This window comes from Vulpes lagopus, chromosome 6 (genome assembly GCF_018345385.1).
Source record: "Vulpes lagopus strain Blue_001 chromosome 6, ASM1834538v1, whole genome shotgun sequence".
Taxonomy (NCBI): Eukaryota; Metazoa; Chordata; class Mammalia; order Carnivora; family Canidae; genus Vulpes; species Vulpes lagopus.
The window spans coordinates 23,196,671-23,218,581 of record NC_054829.1 but is presented as its reverse complement, the minus strand read 5'-3'; the positions used below and the strand labels follow the sequence as shown (position 1 = coordinate 23,218,581).

The window sequence follows — 21,911 nt, the reverse complement described above, 5'->3', positions numbered from 1 at the left end:
GCTCAGCGGTTTAGCGCGCCTTCAGCAGGGTGTGATCCTGGAGACCCGGAATCGAGTCCCACGTCGGGCTCCTGCATGGAGTCTGCTTCCTCCCTCTGCCTGTGTCTCTGCCTCTCTCTCTATGTCTCTCATGCATAAATAAATAAAATCTTTAGAAAAAAAAAGAAACAAACCTGAGGTCACTGGAGGGGAAGGGGTGAAGAGGAACGGGTAACTGGGTGATGGCCATTACAGGAGAGCACTTGATCTAAAGAGCACTGGATGTTATATAAGACTGATGAATCACTGACCTTACCTCTGAAACCAATAATACATTATAGTTAATGAATTTGAATAAAAACTTTTAAATAAAAACTTTTAAATGGGAAGAGCTTTAATAAGATAGTTCCAGAATAATCATATATACTGAAATAAGCATGAAATGAGCAATAATTCACTTAAGATTGTTTACACACATTTATTTTTTTATCCAAAATGTTAGGAAAATCGAGCTGTATCATTTTTCAGTTACACATTGCTACAGGAAAACAAGCTGCAGTATGTACTGTCGAATAATAACATAACTTCTCAAATTTAGCTTTTAGAAGAAAGATCATTTATATTAACATGGCTTTCCTGGGGAAGCAGCTTAAGTGTGTCAGGTTATATAGTTTAATTTGGTTGCTTCCAAAAGCCAGACATACCCAAATATACTGATGGATAAGACCTCTTGCTTTATTTTATATTTCAAAGAACCATTAGTATGGTTTTCTAATTCCTTAATGCCCAAACATGTGGCAAACCCAGTGCAGTTACATGATTCCCAAAGTCAACTGTGATAATCTGGCTACAAGCATTGTGGAGGGGAAAAAAAAATCTGAGTTTCTGAGGTCTCTTCTCTTATTTTGAGGAAGAGCTTGTGGAAACCCCTGGCTGCTGCTCTTTGATTAAGGAGATACCAAACAAATCACAGTATAGATAGGTAAGGTGGTCCCTGAAAGCAGTACTGGTTGAGAAATGCTGAGTAAAGGGAGTTTCCTTGAGTTGCACAGCAGTCAAATCAAACCAGGGGAAAGGCCTGGAGTGGAAAAAAAAAATACTGTTACTTTTTTATATCTGTTTAACACATCTGATTTGGCTGTTAAACATTTAAAGAAAGTTTTCTGACAATTGGAAACACGGTTCTTTATTTTCTATATCAAATTAATTAAAATTCGTAAACATTCAGCTACAACTATTCACTATGTAGATTTAATTGTACTTATGCATTTTGTACATATGTATATCTTCTAAAACGATTTTATTTATTTATTCATGACAGACAGAGAGGCAGAGACACAGGCAGAGTGAGAGAAGCAGGCTCCATGCAGGGAGACTGAGGTGGGACTCGATCCCAGATCTCCAGGATCACACTCCAGTAGAAGGCGGCGCCAAACCGCTGAGGCCACCAGGGCTGCCCATATATACATTTTCTAAGTACATCTGGGATGGAATTCATAATTAAAGAATGATTATAATAATGACATTGACATCCTTTTCAGTATATTTTCCTTTGAATTTAGAAATAGAATATATAAGGGGTGCCTGGGTGGCTCAGTGGGTTAAGCATTAAACTCTTGATTTCAACTCAGATCATGATCTCAGGGTCATGAGATTGAAACCTGCATCGGCTCCGTGCTGGGTGTGGAACCTGCTTAAGATTCCCTCTCTCCTTCTCTCTCTGCCCCTCCCCCCCACTCATATGTGGGTGTGTGTGTCTATGTGTCTGTGTGTATACACATGCATATGCTCACTCTCTCTTAAAAAAAAAAAAGAAAGAGAAAAAAGAAATAGACCCATAAGATAATGGACATTAGGAATAGAAAAGATCAGGGGCACCTAGTGGCTCACTTGGTTAAGCATCTGCCTTCAGCTTAGATCATGCTCCCTGGGTCCTTGGGCTTCCTGCTCAGCAGGGAATCATCTTCTTTGTCTCTTGTTCTCTCTCTCTCACCCAAATAAATAAATAAAATCTTTTTAAAAATTTAAAAGAATGGTAAAGATCTGGGTGGTATGGTCAGTTAAGCATCTGACTCTTGGTTCCCACTCAGGTTGTGATCTCAGGGTCATGAGATCAAGCCCTGCATTGGGCTCCATGCTCAGTGCAGAGTCTGCTTGAGAATCTCTCTCCCTTTCCCTCTGCCCCTTATCACCCTACTTCCTCACTAAAGTAAGTAAATAAATAAATCATTTTTTTTAAAATAAATCTTTAAAAAATAGAAAAGATCTCATTTATTTTAAGATATCCCTTCAGGGGTGCCTGGTGGCTTCTTCCTTTCCCTCTGCCCTTTCCCCTGCCTCTTGCTCATGTTCTCTCTCTCTCTCTCTCTCAAATAAATAAATAAAATATAAAAAAGAAAAATAAAGATAACCTCTTCAATTGTATAACAAAAGTAGAAGGTAATACGCAAATAAAACAGAGCAACATTAAGTATTACTTTAGAGCAGAATTTAAGTTAAATAGTATTAAGATATAGGATCAGAGTAAAGGCAAGGATACCTATACTCACCCTTCTTATTTAACATAGTACTAGAAGTTGCAGACAATGCAATAAGGCAAGAAAAGGGAAAAAAAAGCATACGGACTGAAAAGACAAAATGAATCTGTCCCTACTTATAGGTAACATGATTGTTTATGTAGAAAATTCCAAAGAATCTATTTTTAAAAAGTCCCAGAACTAATAAATGAGTTCAGCAAAGTCACGGGAAACAAACGATACAAAAAACCTATTATATGTATATTATTATATATATAATATATATTATTTATATATATATATGTAATGAACTCTTGGGCATCAAAATTAAAAATGCAATTCCATTCACATACACACAAAAGTAATACTTAGATGTAAATCTAACAAAACACGTATAAGAGTTGCATATGGGAGTGCCTGGGTGGCACAGTTTGTTAAATAGCCAACTCTTGGTTTTGGCTTAGATCATGGCAGGGTTGTGAGACTGAGCCCTGCAACCAGCTACAGGCTCAAGTGGAGTGTGCTTGAGATTCTTTTTCCCTCTCCCTCTGCCCCTCCTGTTCATGCTCATGCTCTGTCTCTCTCAAAGAAATCTTTCTTTAAAAAAAAAAAAAGGTTTTATTTATTTGTCTGAGACAGAAAAGTGAATTAGAGAGAGAGGGAGCATGAGCAGTGGTGGGGCAGAGGGAGAAAAAGACTTCCTGCTGAGCAAGGAGCTCAGTGTAGGGCTTCGATCCCAGGACCCTGAGATCATAACCTGAGCCGAAGGTAGATGCTTAACTGACTGAGCCACCCATGCAGCCCAATAAGTAAGTCTTTTAAAAAAAGAAGAAGGGGATCCCTGGGTGGCTGAGCGGTTTGGCGCCTGCCTTTGGCCCAGGGCGTGATCCTGAAGACCCAGGATCGAATCCCACGTCGGGCTCCCGGTGCATGGAGCCTGCTTCTCCCTCTGCCTATATCTCTGCCTCTGTGTGTGTGTGTGACTATCATAAAAAAATAAATAAATAAAATAAAATAAAATAAAATAAAATAAAATAAAATAAAATAAAATAAAATAAAATAAAAATAAAAATAAAAAAAGAAGAAGAAAAAAGACATACTGAAAACTACAAAATGCTGATGAACTAAAGAATATCTAAATAAATGGAGAAATACTGTGTTCGTGGATGGGAAAACTCAACATAATAAAGATGTCAATTCTAAAAAAATTAAAAAAAATAAAGATGTCAATTTTCCACAAATTGATCTACAGATGTAATGGTAAAACAAAAATTAGTGACAACACCAAATGCTGGTGAGGATACAGAAAAATTGGATCATACATTGCTAGTGATAATGTAAAATGGTACAATCATGCTGAAAAAGTTTGGCAGTGTCTTTTTTTTTAAGATCTTATTTATTCATGAGAGAGAGAGAGAGAGAGAGAGAGAGAGAAGGAGAGAGCAGAGACACAGGCAGAGGGAGAAGCAGGCTCCGTCCAGGGAGCCTGACATGGGACTCGATCCCTGGTCTCCAGGATCATGCCCTGGGCTGAAGGCAGCACTAAACCACTCTGCTACCCGGGCTGCCCTGGCAGTGTCTTAAAAAACAAACAAAAGCAAAAACCAAAACAAAACAAAAGCATGCAACTACCAAATGACCTAGAAATTGCAACCATGAGCATTTATCCCAGAGAAATGAAAATTTATCTTCCAAAAAGACCTGTGCATGAATGATCATAGCAACTTTATTCATAATAGCCAAAAACTGAACAAAAACAAAAACAAAACAAAACAGCCAAAACTTGGAAACCACTCAGGAGTCCTTCAACAGATGAATGATTAAAGTATGGTACATCCATGCTAAGAATACTACTCAGCAATATGAAGAAATAAACTATTAATATACATAGAAACTTAGAGAAATCTCCAGAGAATTATGCTGAATGAAAAAGGACAATCCCAAAAGGTCACATACTCTATGATTCCATTCATATAACATTCTAGAAATGACAAAATATGGAAATAGAAAACAGAATAACAACTGTGAAGTTGAGGAGGAGATGGTCACTCAAATGAAAGATCACTCAGTAGTAGACCTGTTCTAGATCTTGACTATATCAGAAATGCCTATCGCTCTAACAAATCATCTGATGAAAAGGAATGTAGAGCAGCATTTTTCCAACCTTGATGTGGTTATCACTTGGGATCTTGGAAAAATGCAGATTCTGATTCCATATAACTGGAGTGGGGCCGCAGATTCTGTGTTTCTAAACAAATTCCCAGATGATGGCACAGATCCCAACTAGTCTGAGTAGCAAGGATATAGTGGATTTGAATAACACAGGAACTTTGTGCCCAACAATGTCATTTTCATTTTGAAGATCACATAGCACATAGCTATTTGAATAGCACATAGCTAAAGAGGCTAGATGAGAATTCTTAGCTCTTACTATTTTTATAGTAATAGTGTAATTGAAATTAAATGAGCCATAAATATTCAAAAGCTAAGAAATAGAGCCACAAAATAATTCAAAAGAAAGGAGGAAGGAACTGATTAGTAAAGATAAAAGTGGAAATGCTTAAATTAAAAAATTGACCAGTCAGAATGCCTGGGTGTCTCTGTGGTTTAATGTCTGCCTTTGGCTCAGGTCATGATCCCGGGGTCCTGGGATCAAGTTCTGTATCAGGCTACCCGCAGGGAGGAAGGGAGTCTGCTTCTCCCTCTGCCTATGTCTCTGCCCCTCCCGCTGTGTCTCTCATGAATAAATAAATAAGTAAAATAAAATAAAAAATCTTCAAGAAATCTCTAATTTCTATGTTCTGTTCCAGAACATAAAGGCTTCCTAATTCTATAAGTTTAACACAATATTTTTTTAATTAATTAATTTATTTATTTATGATAGTCACAGAGAGAGAGAGAGAGAGAGAGAGAGAGAGAGGCAGAGACACAGGCAGAAGGAGAAGCAGGCTCCATGCACCAGGAGCCCGACGTGGGATTCGATCCCAGGTCTCCAGGATCGCGCCCTGGGCCAAAGGCAAGCGCTAAACCGCTGCGCCACCCAGGGATCCCAAGTTTAACACAATATTAATACCATATTTGAAAACTACAGACCAATTTTATTTTTTGAGTATAGATGTAAATGTCTTAAATAAAATATAACCAAAACAGATCTGGAAGTATATTATTAAGTAGAGTTTATTTTAAGAATTCAATGAAAGCTTAATATTAGGAAATCTATTTATGTTGTTTACAATGTTAATTAAAGGAAGGGAGAGGGCAGCCCAGGTGGCTCAGCGGTTTAGTGCCACCTTCAGCCCAGGGCCTGATCCTGGAGACCTGGGTTCAAGTCCCACATCAGGCTCCCTGCATGGAACCTGCTTCTCCTTCTGCCTGTGTCTCTGCCTCTCTCTCTGTGTGTATCTCTCATGCATAAATAAATAAAATCTTAAAAAAAAAAAAGGAAGGGAGAGATATGAAACCAAGTCTACACATACATTTTGGTTAATGTAACTTTTTTTTAAATAATTATTTATTGATCTGAGAAAGAGACAGCATGAGCAGGGGGAGGGGCAGAGGGACAAGCAGACTCACCACTGAGCAGGGAGCCCAACACTGGGGCTCCATCCCAGGATCCCAAGATCATGACCTGAGCTGCAGGCAGATGCTTAACCGACTGAGCCACCCACACACTCAGCTAATGTGACTTTTAAGTCCTTTTCTTTTTTATTTTATTTTTATTTTTTTTTTATTTTTTATTTATTATTTATGATAGTCACACAGAGAGAGAGAGGCAGAGACATAGGCAGAGGGAGAAACAGGCTCCATGCAGCGGGAGCCCGACGTGGGACTCGATCCCGGGTCTCCAGGATCGCGCCCTGGGCCAAAGGCAGGCGCCAAACCTCTGCGCCACCCAGGGATCCCGTCCTTTTCTTTTTTTTTTTTTCCGTCCTTTTCTTTTTTAATCTGTAAGTTCCCCTTCCTATTTTTTTTTTCTCTTGCAGTTCACTTGCTGAAGAAATTGGGTTGTTTATCCTCTAAAAATTCCCATATTCTGGATTTTGCTGATTATATCTCATGGTCATTTAACACTTTCCTAATTCTTGAATTTATGTCTATAGTTTTGCTTGAATTCAGGTTTGCCTTTTTTTTAAAATAAGACTATTTCATATGTGTCTATTTTTTAAAAATCTATGTCTATTTTTATTCAGAAACACAATGTCTCTCCCTCTGCAGTGTTAAGTCTGATTAATGGATTTCATCTGATCTATTAATTATAAAGTTCTCCTATCAACTTTTCACCTAATGTTGGCTAGATTCATTATTTCATTAGAGATTACAAAATGATGATATTCTATCACTCCTTCATTTTCAATTTGATAGACAATGCCAGAAGCCAAGAACAAACATCCTACTCAGTGATTTAACATTAAAAAAACAAAACAGCCTATTTTCAAGTTCATTTGTCACAGCAGATATTACTAGCAGTTACCTCTGGAGAATGGGATTTTAGGGAGGTGCTTTCACTTTGTTTGGTACATTTTAGTTGATATCTTATTTACTACAAACATGTTACTTTCTAATTTTTAAGGTCATTTTTTAAAAATTCACATGAAAGGGACCCTTGGATGACTCAGGCAGTTAAGCATCAGCCTTCAACTCAGGTCATGATCTCAGAGTCCTGGGGTCGAGCCCCAGAGTCAGGCTCCATGCTCAGTGGGGAGTCTGCTTGTCCCTCTGCCTCTCCCTCTGCCCCTCCCACTGCTGGTGCTCTGTCTCTCTCTCTCTCTCAAATCAATAAATAAATTTTTTTTAAAAATTCACATGAAGAATAAAAGTGTAATAAGGGGGCAGCTCCGATGGCCCAGCCGTTTAGCACTACCTTCAGCCCGGGATGTGATCCTGGAGACCCGGGATCGAGTCCCACACTGGGCTCCCTGCACGGAGCCTGCTTCTCCCTCTACCTGTGTCCCTGCCTCTCTCTCTCTCTCTCTCTCTCTCTCTCTGTCATTATTAAACAAATAAAATCTTTCAAAAAGTGCAAGAAGGATTAAGATTCTGGAAAATAATATGAAGAGGACTTGGTCTACCAGATACCAAAATATAGATACACATTATAGCAATTAATCATAGCATGGGAATAGAAAAATAGGTCTACAGTTCAGAATACCATCTAAAAATATATCCACAAATATCTTATAGTTTAGCAAATGATAAAAATCATATTTCAAATTGATAGAAAGAAGAATGGCTACTCTATAAATAATGTTAGGACAATTGGCTTTCCAAAATGAGTAGAAGATAAAATCCCAAACTGATTAAAGATTTAAATATTTAAAGAAATAAAATACGAGAAGAAAATATAGAATATTTTAGGATGAAGAGGTTCTTAATAAGTATGACTTGAAACTCTAAAGTCATAAAGAAAAGATTTGATAATTTTGACTACAAAAATTAGAATCCCTGAACAGCAAACGTTACCAAAAAGAAAAAGAAAGAAAACAAAACAAAAAGAAAACGAAATATGAAAACTGTTTCTAATATACATAACATATTCCTACTAAAAATCTTTCATAAAACAATAAATAAGAGCAAACAATCCAAAAGGAAAATAGGTGAAGAATAAAATAAGAGAGAACACAAGAAAAACAAGTTGAAAGCTGGAAAAAATATGGAAAAATAATCACACTGAGATGAATCTGAAGTCAGCAACAGGAAAAACCAAGACACTATCCATTTACATCATAGAACCCACAAAAGACTCAGGAAGTACATCAAGAAGTAGAAACGAAATGGGGCTAAAAGTAGGACGATGGGTTGAAATTTTTAAAAAAGGAGAGAAACCTTCACAGCACCCTACCCAATGCTGTACAGTCCTCCCCAACAGAAGATTTATTCTCTGGAAGGGTCAATGAGAGCATCTCTGAACAGGGGGACAAAAAAAGGATTTACCGAAAAAAGGGGAAATAAAGTAAAAAAAAAAATCTAGTGATAAGACCACCCTTCTTCTTACATACATATACAGGTTTCTTCCCCAATTTAGGCCCCAAATGCTTAGAGATACCAAAATTCAAGGTTTCCCAAGGAAACAGCTGATCAAATCACTCTGTAGTAAAGGCCACAGTAGCAAACACAGAGTTTCCAAAAGAGGGTATAGCTCAGGGGTACAGCATTTGACTGCAGTTTCCAAGCAACTTTCTAGTACCAGGATCTTAAATATGAGCAGTCAAAGTTCTCCATATACTTGTCTAAAGGTCAAATGAAGGATAGAGACCAAAACAAATGATCAGAAAATAGCCTAAAGGAAACAGGTTCCTCACACAAGAAAAAAAATTCTCTCATTTACATTCTCAAAGGGATAAGAGATAGTACTGCACAGTGAAATGACAATAGATGCTACATAAAAAAGAAATATTTAGAGACTTTTTAAAAATCACTGAAAATATTCAAAATAGGGGAACTCTGGGCAGTTCAGTTGGTTAGTTATCTGACTCTTGTTTTCAGCTTGAATCATAGTTTTGCGGTTGTGGGATTGAACCTTATGTTGGGCATGGAACCTGCTTGGGATTCGCCCCCACCCACCCTCCACCCCCTGCTCTGTGCTCTCTCTCTCTCTCTCTCAAAATAAAATCTTTAAATTAAATTAAATTAAGTGTCCAGTGAATTTAGTGGCATGGAAATTACTGGTAACAAAAGCAATAATTTTTCCCTTTTAGCTTATTAAAGATTAAAGAGATTGATTCTGGGCACCCCGGGTGGCTCAGCAGTTTAGCACCGCCTTCAGCCCAGGGTCTGATCCTGGAGACCGGCAGTCGAGTCCCATGTCGGGCTCCCTGCATGGAGCCTGCTTCTACCTCTGCCTGTGTCTCTGCCTCTCTCTCTCTCTCTGTCTCTCGTGAATAAGTAAATAAAATCTTAAAAAAAAAAAAAAAGATCTTATAGTAATCAAGCTATAGAGAAATGGCGCAATGGTGGAAACGTAAATAAGCACCATGTTTGTTTTTTTTTTTTTAATTTTTTAATTTATTTATGATAGTCATACAGAGAGAAAGAGAGAGAGGCAGAGACACAGGCAGAGGGAGAAGCAGGCTCCATGCGCCGGGAGCCTGATGTGGGATTCGATCTCGGGTCTCCAGGATCGCGCCCTGGGCCAAAGGCAGGCGCCAAACCGCTGCGCCACCCAGGGATCCCAAGCACCATGTTTTTGATAAGTAATTTGGGAATACCTATCAAACGGAAGATAGATATAAACTTTGACCCAGAAATATTCTTCTAGATATTCAGCCAACAGAAATATTGGTACAAGTTTGCAAAGTAAGTATGAGAATGCTCAGTTGCAGCCTCTTATTCAGAATTTAGGGCATGGGAAAACCACATTGCCATCAAGAAGAAATAAGATAGGGATGCCTGGGTGACTCAGTGGTTGAGTGTCTGCCTTTGGCTCAGGACATCATCCTGGGGTCCTGGAATCAAGCCCCGCATCGGGTTCCCCTGCATGGAGCCAGCTTCTCCCTCTGCCTGTGTCTCTGCCTCTCTCTCTGTGTCTCTCACGAATAAATAAATAAAATCTTTAAAGAAAAGGAGAAATAAGATAGATAAATTTGATAAAATAATGTATCTAATGGATACCTATGCAGTTGTTCATAAATGAAACAGTTATGATTGTACTGACATAGAATGGTGTCCACAACATAGCAAGTGAAAAATCAGTATCCATAGTCCCCATGTTTCTAAAATGTACGGATATGGATATGCATACGTGGTCAAATACCATCACAATATAAATATATGTTTGTAAATGCGTAGATTAAGAGACAAAACATAAAATCCATTGGAGGTAAAGTCTATGAAATGGTGTTTGGGGGGCAAAAGAGGGCTTTTACTTTTCTAGTAGTTGCATTTTTGACAAGAATGTAGTATTTTTATGAAATTTTAAAGGTAACATGAAAGGAAAAAAAGGAGGGAAAAAGCACCTGCTAAGACAAGTGTGGTAGAAGTTAGAATAGCCAGCCAGCTGATGCCTTACCTTTGCTGAGGCAGGTTCTTGGTATAGACCTGGTCAACAAAATCATGTAATTGAAATTTGGGGCAAGATGCTTCATCTTTCTCACAGTCTTCAAAGTGCACAGAGAGGAAGAGTTCATTCAGAAGCTGCAGCACTTGTAAGTGGGGCATGTCCTTTGCGGTGCAAATGTTTAGTACGGCATGAAACACTCCCTCCAACCACTTGATATTGAGGATTATTCCCCCTACATGTTAATGGGAAGGGAAATACCAATTAGCACCACCAAAAGGGTTTGCCTAGAACATAAGACAAACCCTAGACAGTGAACAGCTAAGTAACTTTTTTCCAAGACAGACTGGTCATATGAACTTGAAGGTAAGCAAACACTCCTCTTTGTAAGCCAAGAGCTCTAATCGTGCCCATTATAATAAATCATGTGTTAACCCTACCACAGTAGGACAGGTATGACCAATGTATTACATTAGTACATTGTACATTAGTACATGTACATGTCCATTAGTACATTAGTACATTAGTACATTGACATTGCTAATGGCAAAAGCATCTTTAGAAGTCTCTAGAATGATCATTCTAGCAAGGAGAAGAGACCACGGAAAAATGCAAGATTAGAGCAGGGAAAAGCCATTTGGTGCCAGACATCACATCCTACGTTTTTTTTTTTAAGATTTTATTTATTCATGAGAGAGAGAGAGAGAGAGTCAGAGACACAGGCAGAGGGAGAAGCAGGCTCCACGCAGGGAGCCTGACGTGGTACTCAATTCCGGGTCCCCAGGATCACGCCCTGGGCTGAAGGCAGGCACCTAACCACTGAGCCACCCAGGGATCCCACATCCTACTGTTTAAATCGGCTCTTACCTCTGGCTGTTTCTAGTTCAGCCTTAACCGGTCCAAATACTCTCAGATTTTTCTGCTTTCCCTGTAAGACATCTGCTTTTTGCCACCAAAACTGTTCTCATTCAAACGCTAAATAGCTGAGGGGTGCCTAGGTGGCTCAGTTGGTTGAGCATCTGCCTTTGGCTCAGGTCATGATCCCAGGGTCCTAAGATCAAGTTCCATGTCAGGCTTCCTGCTCAGCAGGGAGTCTGCTTCTCCCTCTGCCCCTCCCCCCACTTGTGTGCTCTGTCTCTCTCTCAAATAAAATCTTTAAAGACAAAGCAAAACAAAAAAACTTAAATAGCTGAGAACAGCTTGCACCCCCCCCCCATGCACATACCCAAGACACACACACACACATACACACACGCACACACTGGGATTATAAAACAGCTCCAGGCCGAAAGGAAAGGAACTTTCAAAAGAGTTCCAAAGGGATACCTGGGTGGCTCAGTGGTTGAGCGTCTGCCTTTGGCTCAGGTTGTGATCCTGGGGCACTGGGATTGAGTCCCCCATCAGGCTCCCTGCAGGGAGCCTGCTTCTCTATCTGCCTGTATCTCTGCCTCTCTGTGTGTCTGTCATGAATAGATAACTAAATAAATCTTTTTTTAAAAAAGTGCTAAAAACATGGCAAGCCATTACCAGCAGCACTGTAGGGGCAAGTAGCCTGAAGAATCACAGGATCTTGGAGGGCAGCTGTGATGTCCTTACCAGCCCCCCAGATGTTGACATTTTCAACACACTGATACTGAGGCCGCAAGATATTGGTGTGGTTCAGTAGGAGTTTCAACCTGAAAGGAAAGTCCCCAAGACATGGAGTGCAGAGCCAGGACTCCCATAAACCACTACAGGACCCACCGGGTTGGATCACATCCCACCCTGTGGACCTCCTGCCCTGCATAGCACCGCCCAGAGGCGAACGTGGGTGGAGGCAGGGCTGAGGGCACTACTTCTTAGCTGCCTTGTTCTGCATCTACCCAACTGACACTTAGTGAATGTTGTCTCTTGCCAGGCACTCTCCTGGACAGTAGAGGTACAAAAATAATATTTGACACATACTGTCAATCACTTTTCACATTGCTGATCTATGGTCTCCCTTTCCCTTGATGCACAAGAGGAATACTGGTCAGCGTGGAGTGGTGGGAAGCAATGCTCCATTGCAGTTCTAAACATTGTCACATCGAAGAGAATGTTCCACCCCATGAGAGCTGTTTATGGAGAAGTGGGGAAGACACGATCAGCAAGGCTGGCTGGCTGTTGCTGATGAAGCTGCTTCCACCTCATTACCGGGAACAACCAAATCCAAGGGGTGGGGAGCTGGGGGATGTGGGGGGGAGGAGCCAGGTATTAGGGGCCAGAGCAGTCCTGCCAGCGCTATGCTCACCCTAACAGGATACCTGGCTATCGGGACAGCAGCCACGAAGCTGTACACGATGCAACCTTTCTCTAGGTGGGTTTGAATTTCTACGCAGATATTGGGCAGCTGAGACGGCAGGCAGCAGAGGAATAGCACGTTGGCCCACTCCACCAGGTAAGGGTTGTGGTAAAAACACTGGATTCCCAGTTTCTGGAATTCATCTGGGAGGGGTAAAAGAAGAAAGAAAAAGATCACGGGACAAAGGAGTTTGATCTAAACATCAGCTGTGGGAAGAGGATGCCAAGGATTTTTTCTCAAGTCCTGTTTCCACATACATCAAAGATACATCCTCGAATCTTCTAAAAGACATGGGCCATGCCCTAACCCAATTATCAAAGAAACCAGTGCTCCTGCAGCAGCATTTCAGATTATAATTCATCCTTATCTTACTGTGAGACCAAATGCTAGACTTTTTCAGGTATGTGTGTTTGTTTTTTGGAACAAAAAAATATGGAAGAAGTCTTCCTACTCTATTTACTGAAGGTTTATCACATTCCAGGTAGTGTACAAAGTACTTTGCATATATTTTCTAAGGCAATCCTCACAAGGACCTTCTGAGGCAGAGACTACTATTATTCCTATATTATGGACGAGGAAACTGAAGTTTCAAGATATCATGTAGTTTGAGCTGGTAGGAAAGGCTGAGAGAGTGGAAGAGTATAGGGCAGAGGCTGGGAAGAGTCTGGAAAGATATACTTACAGTTTCCATAAAGTCTATGCAACTTACCATGAACAAGATAGTTTTAAATGTTCAGAGAAATGTAATGACTCATGTATTTCCATTCAGTCACTGGCAGTTAATCATTTAGATTTATTCGACATGGGTTTCAAAAGTAAAAATGTAAACTCACATAGGGTAGTGTGTTTTAAGGGTTTTTGGAAAACAGGATATTACAGACATTGGAAAAGTGAGTTCTTATTTCAACCACCAAGAGTACATGATATATTTGACACTGATGTTATCTGGGCACTCAAAAACCTGGGAGATGGATGGGACAAAGAGGAAGCTTAGAAAACATGCATGTTCATTCTTTCATGGATTGTTCTCAAAAGTGTATAGAATTTGATGCTAAGCATTTTGAATTCTTGCTTCCTTCCACAACATGCAGTGATATTCTTTTTTTTTTTTTTAAGATTTTTTATTTATTTATTCACGAGAGAGAGAGAGAGAGAGAGAGAGGCAGAGACACAGGCAGGGGGAGAAGCAGACTCCATGCAGGGAGTCCGACGTGGGACTCAATCCTAGGACTCCAGGATTCCGCCCTGGGCCAAAGGTGGCACTAAACCGCTGAGCCACCCGGGCTGCCCTTCAGTGATGTTCTAAAACTATAATTTTATTATTAATAAGCATAGTGCTTTCCAAAAAATATATGCAACTTTAAAAAAAAATATTTTATTTATCTGACAGAGAGAGAGAGAGCACAAGCAGGGGGAGTAGCAGGCAGAGGAAGAGGGAGAAGCAGATTCCCCACTGAGCAGGGAGCCTGCTGTGGGTGTTGATCCCAGGACCCTGGGGTAATGACCTGAGCCAAAGGTAGATGTTTAACCAACCAAACTACTCAGGCACCCAGAATATATGCATCTTATTGAAACATATATACTAGTCCTACTGATGAAATCTGAGAAATTTGACTTGTATGAGAAGGTTTTTTTAAAGTTTAATATGGAAAGCATGTTTACAAATTAGTAAGAAAAATTCAAGCACTCCAACAGTAAAACTAGAAAAAACGAACTCAAAAAAATGAAAGGGGGGTGCCTGGGTAGCTCAGTTGGTTAAGTGTCTGCTTTTGGCTCAGGTCATGATCCCCAGGTCCTGGGATTGAGCCCTGCACTGGGCTCCCTGCTCAGCAGGGAGTCTGCTGCTCCGCCTGCTTGTGCTGTCTCTCTGTCAGATAAATAAATAAAATCTTTTTTAAAAATGAAATAATAATAAAGTTATGAAAAAATTTAGATCTTCTAGTGATCAAGGGAAAATATATTAAAACAAGAGAAATTTAAAAGGCATATTAAATGGTGATTAAGGGACACCTGGTTAAGCATCCAACTCTTGATCTCCGATTGGGTCATGACCTCAAGGTAAAGAGACTGAGCCCCCAGGTCAGGTCCTGTGCTCAGCAGGGAGTCTGCTTGAGATTATTCCTCTCCCTCTGCCCCTCCCCATACTGCATGTGCTCTCTACCTCTCTCTAAAATAGATCAATCTTTTTAAAAAAACGATTAAAGAAAAAAAAGTGTTCCCCTGAAATAAAAAGAGTATAATGAAATGGATATTCGTCCACAATTTTGGTGAAAGTGTGCGTCTTTTTTGGAAGTTGATTCAAAAAATTATATTAGAAGTTTCTAAAAAAAAAAAGAAAAAAGTTTCTTTTTTTTTTTTTAGAAGTTTCTTTAAAAACAAAAACAAAAACAAAAACAAACTGACCATGGTACCCACCCATTCCACTTCCAGGTGTTTACCTAGGAGAAGTTGAAGCATTTGTCCACACTAATATTTGCACACAAATGTTCATCGTAGCTTTCTGTATAATAGCCAAAGCCAGGGAACCACCTGTTTGTCCACCAACAGATGAACTATGGAATACTCATGCAGTTAAATACTCAGAAATATAAACATTTTCATCTCCCTAGAAAGTCTGCTCAGGCCCCTCCTCAGTCAGTCTCCCCAGGAGCAACCACTGTTCTGATTTCTAGCACCGCAGACTAGTAAGTGGAATTATTATAAAACGTTTTTTAAATTTAGTAATTTTTATTTTTTAAAGATTTTATTTATTTATTTATTTAGAGAGCATGAGCAGGGTGAGGGGTAGAGGGAGAGGAAAAGGGAGAGCTTTTTTTTTTTTTTTTTTTGAAAAGGGAGAGCTTTAAGCAGACTTTGCATGGAACGCACAGCCCCACGTGGGGCTCGATCTCACATTCATGAGATCATGACCTGAGCTGAAATCAAGAGTTGGACACTCAACCAACTGAGCCACCCAGGTGCCCCAGTAATTGTTATTTTTAAAAACACAAGGTCAAGTGTTTGCAACTGGTTAATACCCATCAGACTCTAATTGATCCAGTTAGAAGATATGAACCCTGTTTGGAAAGCTTCTCTATATAAAAGACCTGAAAAGCTACCTTCTCACCAAGGGTGCAGGGAGGAGAGATGAATATAAAACATTTCTTTTTTTCTTTTTTCTTTTTTCTTTTTTTTTTTAGTAAAAAGAGGAAGATTTGTTTGATCTGAAGAGAAACTGGAGCATAAGAAAGTTGTTTTAAGGAACATCAAAAACCATTTTTCTATGAGTGCATGGCTGGCTCAGTTCATGGAGCTTGTAGCTCTTGATCTTGGGGTTGTGAGTTTGAGCCTCACATTTGAATGTAGAGATTACTTAAAAATAAAATCTTTAAAAAAAAATACACACTCGAGGTGCCTGGATGGCTCACTCCATTGAGCCTCTGACTCTTAATTTTGGCTTAGGTCACGATCTCAGGGTCATGAGATTGAGCCCTACATTGGGCTCCATGCTCAGCAGGGAGTCTGCTTGAGCTTCTCTCTCTCCACCACCCTCTGCCCCTCCACCCACTCCCATGCACACACTCTGTCTCTCAAATCAATCAGTCGACATTTGAAACACACACAAACACAAAAACTTCCTTCTTTTTTCTGGGCTAGCAAGCAGAGAACTCAGCATACTGCATGCAGGGATTCCTCTCTCAAGGGACCCTTCCAAAATGGCCTCACCAACATCTAAAGAGCACACTTGAGTCCCTCTCTGCCACGCGCTGCTCCTCACCCAGGACCTCTGGCCTCCGAGTGGAGATCCTCAGGTTCTCAGCAGGGATGGGGACAAGCTGAAGCAGTACACGAGCCAGCTGCTTCCCAAGGTTGCCACCGCCAATGATGCCCACCTTTAACTCATCATTGGGAATGGCAGCAAGCAATCCAGTCAAAACACATCTGGAAGTTTGCTTCTTATGTAATGTTTCTCTGGAGAATGAACACACAGATAGATAAATAAAGACACGTGAATTCTGTAGCACTTCTTGGCAGCCTCCCATGTGCTCTGCTTTAACTTCCTCAGGTGACAGCCTGGTGGCACTGTAAGTACTTCAGAGACAAGGCATTCCACTTACATGCCACTTATCCAGTATTGCTAGGGAGTGAAATGTTCCTCCTGAGCGAATTTTCCACGAGGAAAATTTTCCAAAGCATAAAGGTACCAAACTTGTTTAAGACATTTTTAAATAAACACACTTTGTTGTTGCTGTTACATGTACCAGGCACTTCCCTCCTTCTTACACACAAGGTCTGAATATTTAACTGTTTGACTCAGGACTCTCTTTTATAAATCATATGTTTGAAAACAGTTACCCGAGTTGTATGCAAAGGTAAAATAGCCAACTAGAAAGAGTAGGCATATGGTAGGAAAGGGGGATGCTTATCGTGATGGCAGTGAAACTGACAGCTGTCTGGCTGTCATTCTGGCCAAAACTTGGGTTTTGGGTACCAAACTTGTTTAAGACATTTTTAAATAAACACACTTTGTTGTTGCTGTTACATGTACCAGGCACTTCCCTCCTTCTTACACACAAGGTCTGAATATTTAACTGTTTGACTCAGGACTCTCATTATCAACGATCAACTGTTTATACATCATTCTGGAACACCGCTGGCCAGAATGACAGCCAGACAGCTGTCAGTTTCACTGCCATCACGATAAGCATCCCCCTTTCCTACCATATGCCTACTCTTTCTAGTTGGCTATTTTACCTTTGCATACAACTCGGGTAACTGTTTTCAAACATATGATTTATAAAAGTAAGTGGTATATAAGGGAAAACAAAACTGAGAAATTGAGGATTAAAAGTTTGAGGCCACTCTTTCTGGAGATTCACTTACTGTTGGTTCTAGACATGTTTCCTTGGCCCAAGGTCAACAAAGTCTAACCTCTGAATACATAAGGAATTGTTTTCTGTGTTATACGACAATCTTAAATTTGTTCCCTATTTCTGTTAAAAATTGGTCTGAAGCTCTGGAGTTTCCATATAAACATCACAAGCCACATTCTATTTAAGGCTTCTCTCTAGGTTGAAAGGAAAGCATTTTCTCTGTGCCTGATCCTTCCAAATATAAAATGCCTCCTGGAAATGTCATATTTTGGTTTCTCACCGCTCACCTGGGATGCAACCAGGTTTATGTATTCTTTTTTTTTTTTTTTTAAGATTTTATTTATTCATGAGAGACACAGAAAGAGAGAGAGAGAGAGAGAATGAGAGAGAGAGGCAGAGACACAGGCAAAGGGAGAAGCAGGCTCCATGCAGGGAGCCCAGTGTGGGACTCAATCCCGGGTCTCCAGGATCACGCCCTGGGCCAAAGGCGGCGCTAAACCACTGAGCCACCCGGGCTGCCCAAGGTTTATGTATCCTCTTTAGTCAACCAATCAGCAAACTCATTAAGCAGCCTGCCTCTTTGTGTATCTGCTGTATCTGTAACATGTTCAATTCATATCTGGTACCACCACCTAGGAGTTGATCTAATTTCAGAAAAAAATAGTCTGGGGGCAGGGGGCACTACCAGTGTTCCAGGAGTAACTTGCAGCATTACAGGAGTCTGGGCTTAGGTACCTGGCTCTCACATTTTAAGTGTCTGAAGCCACATCGTACAAAACATCAGAGATCAGGACTAGACTGGGAGCTTTTTTGCAAATCGTTATCCCTGGGTTTCATATGAGTCATCTGGCCTAAAGAATCCCCAAAGTCTCAGGTGGCTTTCCCGTTAAGCAGAATTCCACTGTTAGCTTAGCTCAGAAAGGAAGAACTAACCTCATTTCTGGCCCACAGCCATAGGATAGCTAGTCATTGATAGCTGTGGAAAACAAGCTGGTGGTCCCAGTGAGTGAATGAATGGGTGAATGAATGTACTGATCACTTAATCAATCCACCCACCAAAAGGAAATCACAAGCCATGCTTTGTTATGTAACCACAACCAAGGGACTCTGGTATTCATTTCCCAGTGCCTTCAGACCAGCAGTGATAGACTGTGGGTTGGAAAAGGTAAACGGATGCCTAGGTGGCTCATGGGATGTCTGGGTGGTTCAGTGGTTGAACATCTGCCTTCGGCTCAGGGCGTGACCCCAACGTCCTGGGATCGAGTCCCACATTGGGCTCTCTGCGAGGAGCCTGCTTTTCCCTCTGCCTGTGTCTCTGCCTCCTCTCTCTGTGTGTCTGATGAATAAATATATAAAATCTGAAAGAAGAAAGAAAGAAAGAAGAAAGAAAGAAAGAAAGAAAGAAAGAAAGAAAGAAAGAAAGAAAGAAGAAAGAAAGAAAGAAAAGAGAAAAAAAGAAAAAAATAGACAACCCCGCCTCCCAAAGTTATTCTCCAATATAAAAAGGTAAAGTCATTTGGATTATCCACAGGGAGGTCTTCTCCATCTGCCTGACCTTGGAAACCCAGCTTACCTCAAATTACAGAGCAGCTTGCAGAAGAAGGTTGCATGGGCACAGGCCTTGATCATCAGCCCTCGAGAACGGCCCTGCAAATACAGCCAGCTGTGGTCTTCCTTTTGAATCCCATACTCAAACTGCAAGGACTCAAGGTCCTCTAGCATGTTCATTTCTATGCCACTACCTCTGCAGTGACAGATACCAATCACTTTGGCTCCCCGTCTTGGAAGATGAGGGAGTCTATGCAGGAGGGCATGTGCCCAAGTCACAGGCTCTTGTGATGGTGGGATTCAGCACCTCTCTCCTCCCACATTCTGCACTCTCAGTGTGAGTCCTAGATTCTTAGACGCTGACTGCCCATGAATCAGGAATTCCTGGATTCATGAAAAACCTGAACAAAATCCCAAAGTGTTCCTCCACATAGGCTACACATACTTTTTTCAGCAGATGCCTTTACATTAGCAGTGAGTTTCACAGATGCTCGTTCGTTGGCCAGGACCTTCTCCCTTCAATTCCCTTTTAGGCTTTAGAAATAGGACTGACCGTGTACACCACACTTCAGAGGAACTCTTTTCACCAAACTCTGTGTTCCTCAAAGGATAGGAAAGAGCCCAAATTAAATAACATGGTCTTCGGTCTAGGGCAATGACATCTGAATTTTAGAAAATAAAGCCAGAGATATATAAGCCCGTTTATATATTTCTCTCACTAACCAAACTGAGATGGTGGCACTACTCAGTACTTCTGGCCCTGGAGAGTAAGAACTACATTTCCAGGGAGAATTACCCAAGAAAGTTATCATTGTGACTCCTTAGCTACCAGATTACTTCAGTCTCTGAGCCTTAAAGGGGCCAGCCTCACACAGAGGTTTTCAGACCTGCCTCATGAGGACAGGAACTCTTTCCACTACTTCATTAAAAAAACAAACAAACAAACAAACAAACAAACAAAAAAACCTATTTATTTGAGGTGGGGGGAGCACAGGGAGAGGGAGGTCTCAAGCAGACTCTCTGCTGTGTAGAGCCTGACCCGGGGCTTGATCTCACAACCCTGAGATCATGACCTGAGCCGAAATCAAGAGTCATTCAATCAACTGAGCTACTCAGGCGCCCCTTTCCACTATTTCTAGGAGGACTACAAACAGGGATGCATGAGATCCTCCTTTTCCTAACAGAAGGTTCTGGACTTCTAGATTTTTCCCAGACTAAAATATCATAGAGATCTCGGCACTACTTAAGGAGTTATTTTCCAAACTACTTCTTTTTGAATTCAAGACAACAATGAATAAGATGAGTAAGTTCTGGAGTTGTAATGTACACCATAGTGATGATAGTTAATTATACGATATACCTGTAATTTGCTAAGAGATGTACTCACCACATACACACATAAAAGGTAACTGTGTGACATGACAGACATGTTAATTAACTGTGGTAATCATTTCACAATATATATCAAATCATGTTATACACCTTAAATATATACAACTTTTATTTCACTTTTAATTTTATACAATTATAACTCAATAAAGTCGGGGAAAGAATCAGTGATATTCAGAACTTTATTTTATTATAGCAATGGCAAAATTGGTAACAGAAATCAAAACTACTGAAATCTACCTTTTTGGAAAGTAATCTCTACACTCCACATGGGGCTCGAACTCAGGACCCTGAGATCAAGAGTCACTCCATGGACTGAGCCAGCAAGGCAACACTCTAATCCACTTTTTAAATTAGAAAAAAAAAAAAAAATGAGGTCAAACTCACATAACTTAGCCATTTAGAAGTGAACAATTCAGTACATTCACAATATACTCATATCCACGACTTCTATCTCCAAAACATTTTTATCTTCCTGATCAAAGGAAACCCCATATGCATTAAGCAGTCACTCCCCACTTGCCCACCACCCTCCTCAGCCCCTGGCACCACAAATCTGCTTTTTGTCTCTGTCTCTGTGGATTTACCTTTTCTGGATGTTCCATGTACATGGAACCATATAATACGCAACATTTCATGTCTCTGGCTTCTCTAATCCCTTTCATAGCAGGGCTGCTTTTAATTTTATTTTTAACTTAAATTCAAATTAGCTAACATACAGGGCAGCACTGGTTTCAGGAGCAGAATCCAGTGATTCATCACCCACATATAAACCCAGTGCTCATCCCAACAAGTGCCCTCCTTAATGCCCATCATCCATTTAGTCCATCCTCCACCTACCTCCCCTCCAGCAACCCTCAGCTTGTTCCCTATAGTAAAGGTCTTTTATAGTTTGTCTCTCTCCATTTTTCTTATTTTTCCTTCCCTTTCCCTATGTTCATCTGTTCTGTTTCTTAAATTCCATATATGAGTGAAATCATTTGTCTTTCTCTGACTTATCTCAGTATAATACATTCTAGGTTCTACTCATGTTGTTGCAAATGGCAAGACTTCATTCTTTTTGATCACAGACTAATATTCCATTATATATGCACACCTTCTTCTTTATCCATTCATCAGCTGATAGACATTTGGGTTCTTTCTATAATTTGGCTACTGTTGATACTGCTGCCATAAACATTAGGGTGCATGTGCCCCCTCAAATGAGCATTTCTAACCCTCTGGATAAATATCTGGTAGTATAATTGCTGGGTCATAGGTTAGTTCTATTTTTAACTTTCTGGGTAATCTCCATAGTGTGTTCCGGAGTGGCT

The 21,911-nt window shown here is 40.4% G+C and overlaps 1 protein-coding gene across 3 annotated transcripts; it reads right to left on the bottom strand.

Annotated features, from left to right (window-relative positions):
• Positions 1–503: 503 nt before the first annotated feature.
• Positions 504–20,004, bottom strand: NOXRED1 (NADP dependent oxidoreductase domain containing 1). Of its 3 annotated transcripts, none has more exons than XM_041759487.1 (6): positions 19,235–20,004; positions 16,566–16,759; positions 12,771–12,951; positions 12,016–12,164; positions 10,501–10,723; positions 504–1,057 (listed from the first exon to the last, which is right to left on the bottom strand). In XM_041759487.1, the coding sequence occupies exons 1-6, from the start codon at positions 19,387–19,389 to the stop codon at positions 880–882; spliced, it is 1,080 nt and encodes a 359-aa protein (XP_041615421.1). In that variant the 5' UTR covers positions 19,390–20,004; the 3' UTR covers positions 504–879. The 3 variants fall into 3 exon arrangements, with proteins under 3 accessions (XP_041615421.1, XP_041615419.1, XP_041615420.1); XM_041759485.1 differs by having other exon boundaries at positions 12,085–12,164; XM_041759486.1 differs by lacking the exon at positions 19,235–20,004 and having other exon boundaries at positions 12,085–12,164; positions 16,566–16,861.
• Between the last annotated feature and the right edge of the window lie 1,907 nt (positions 20,005–21,911).

Excerpts from the sequence above, each read along its gene's own strand:
- NOXRED1 (XM_041759487.1), bottom strand. The coding sequence starts at position 19,389 with ATGAACATGCTAGAGGACCTTGAGTCCTTGCAGTTTGAGTATGGGATT. Across the intron at positions 16,760-19,234 it reads AAGCTGCTCTGTAATTTGAG|AGAAACATTACATAAGAAGC; the intron begins GTAAGCTGGGTT and ends TTCATTCTCCAG. Across the intron at positions 1,058-10,500 it reads AAGAACCTGCCTCAGCAAAG|GCCTTTCCCCTGGTTTGATT; the intron begins GTAAGGCATCAG and ends TTTCCACTCCAG.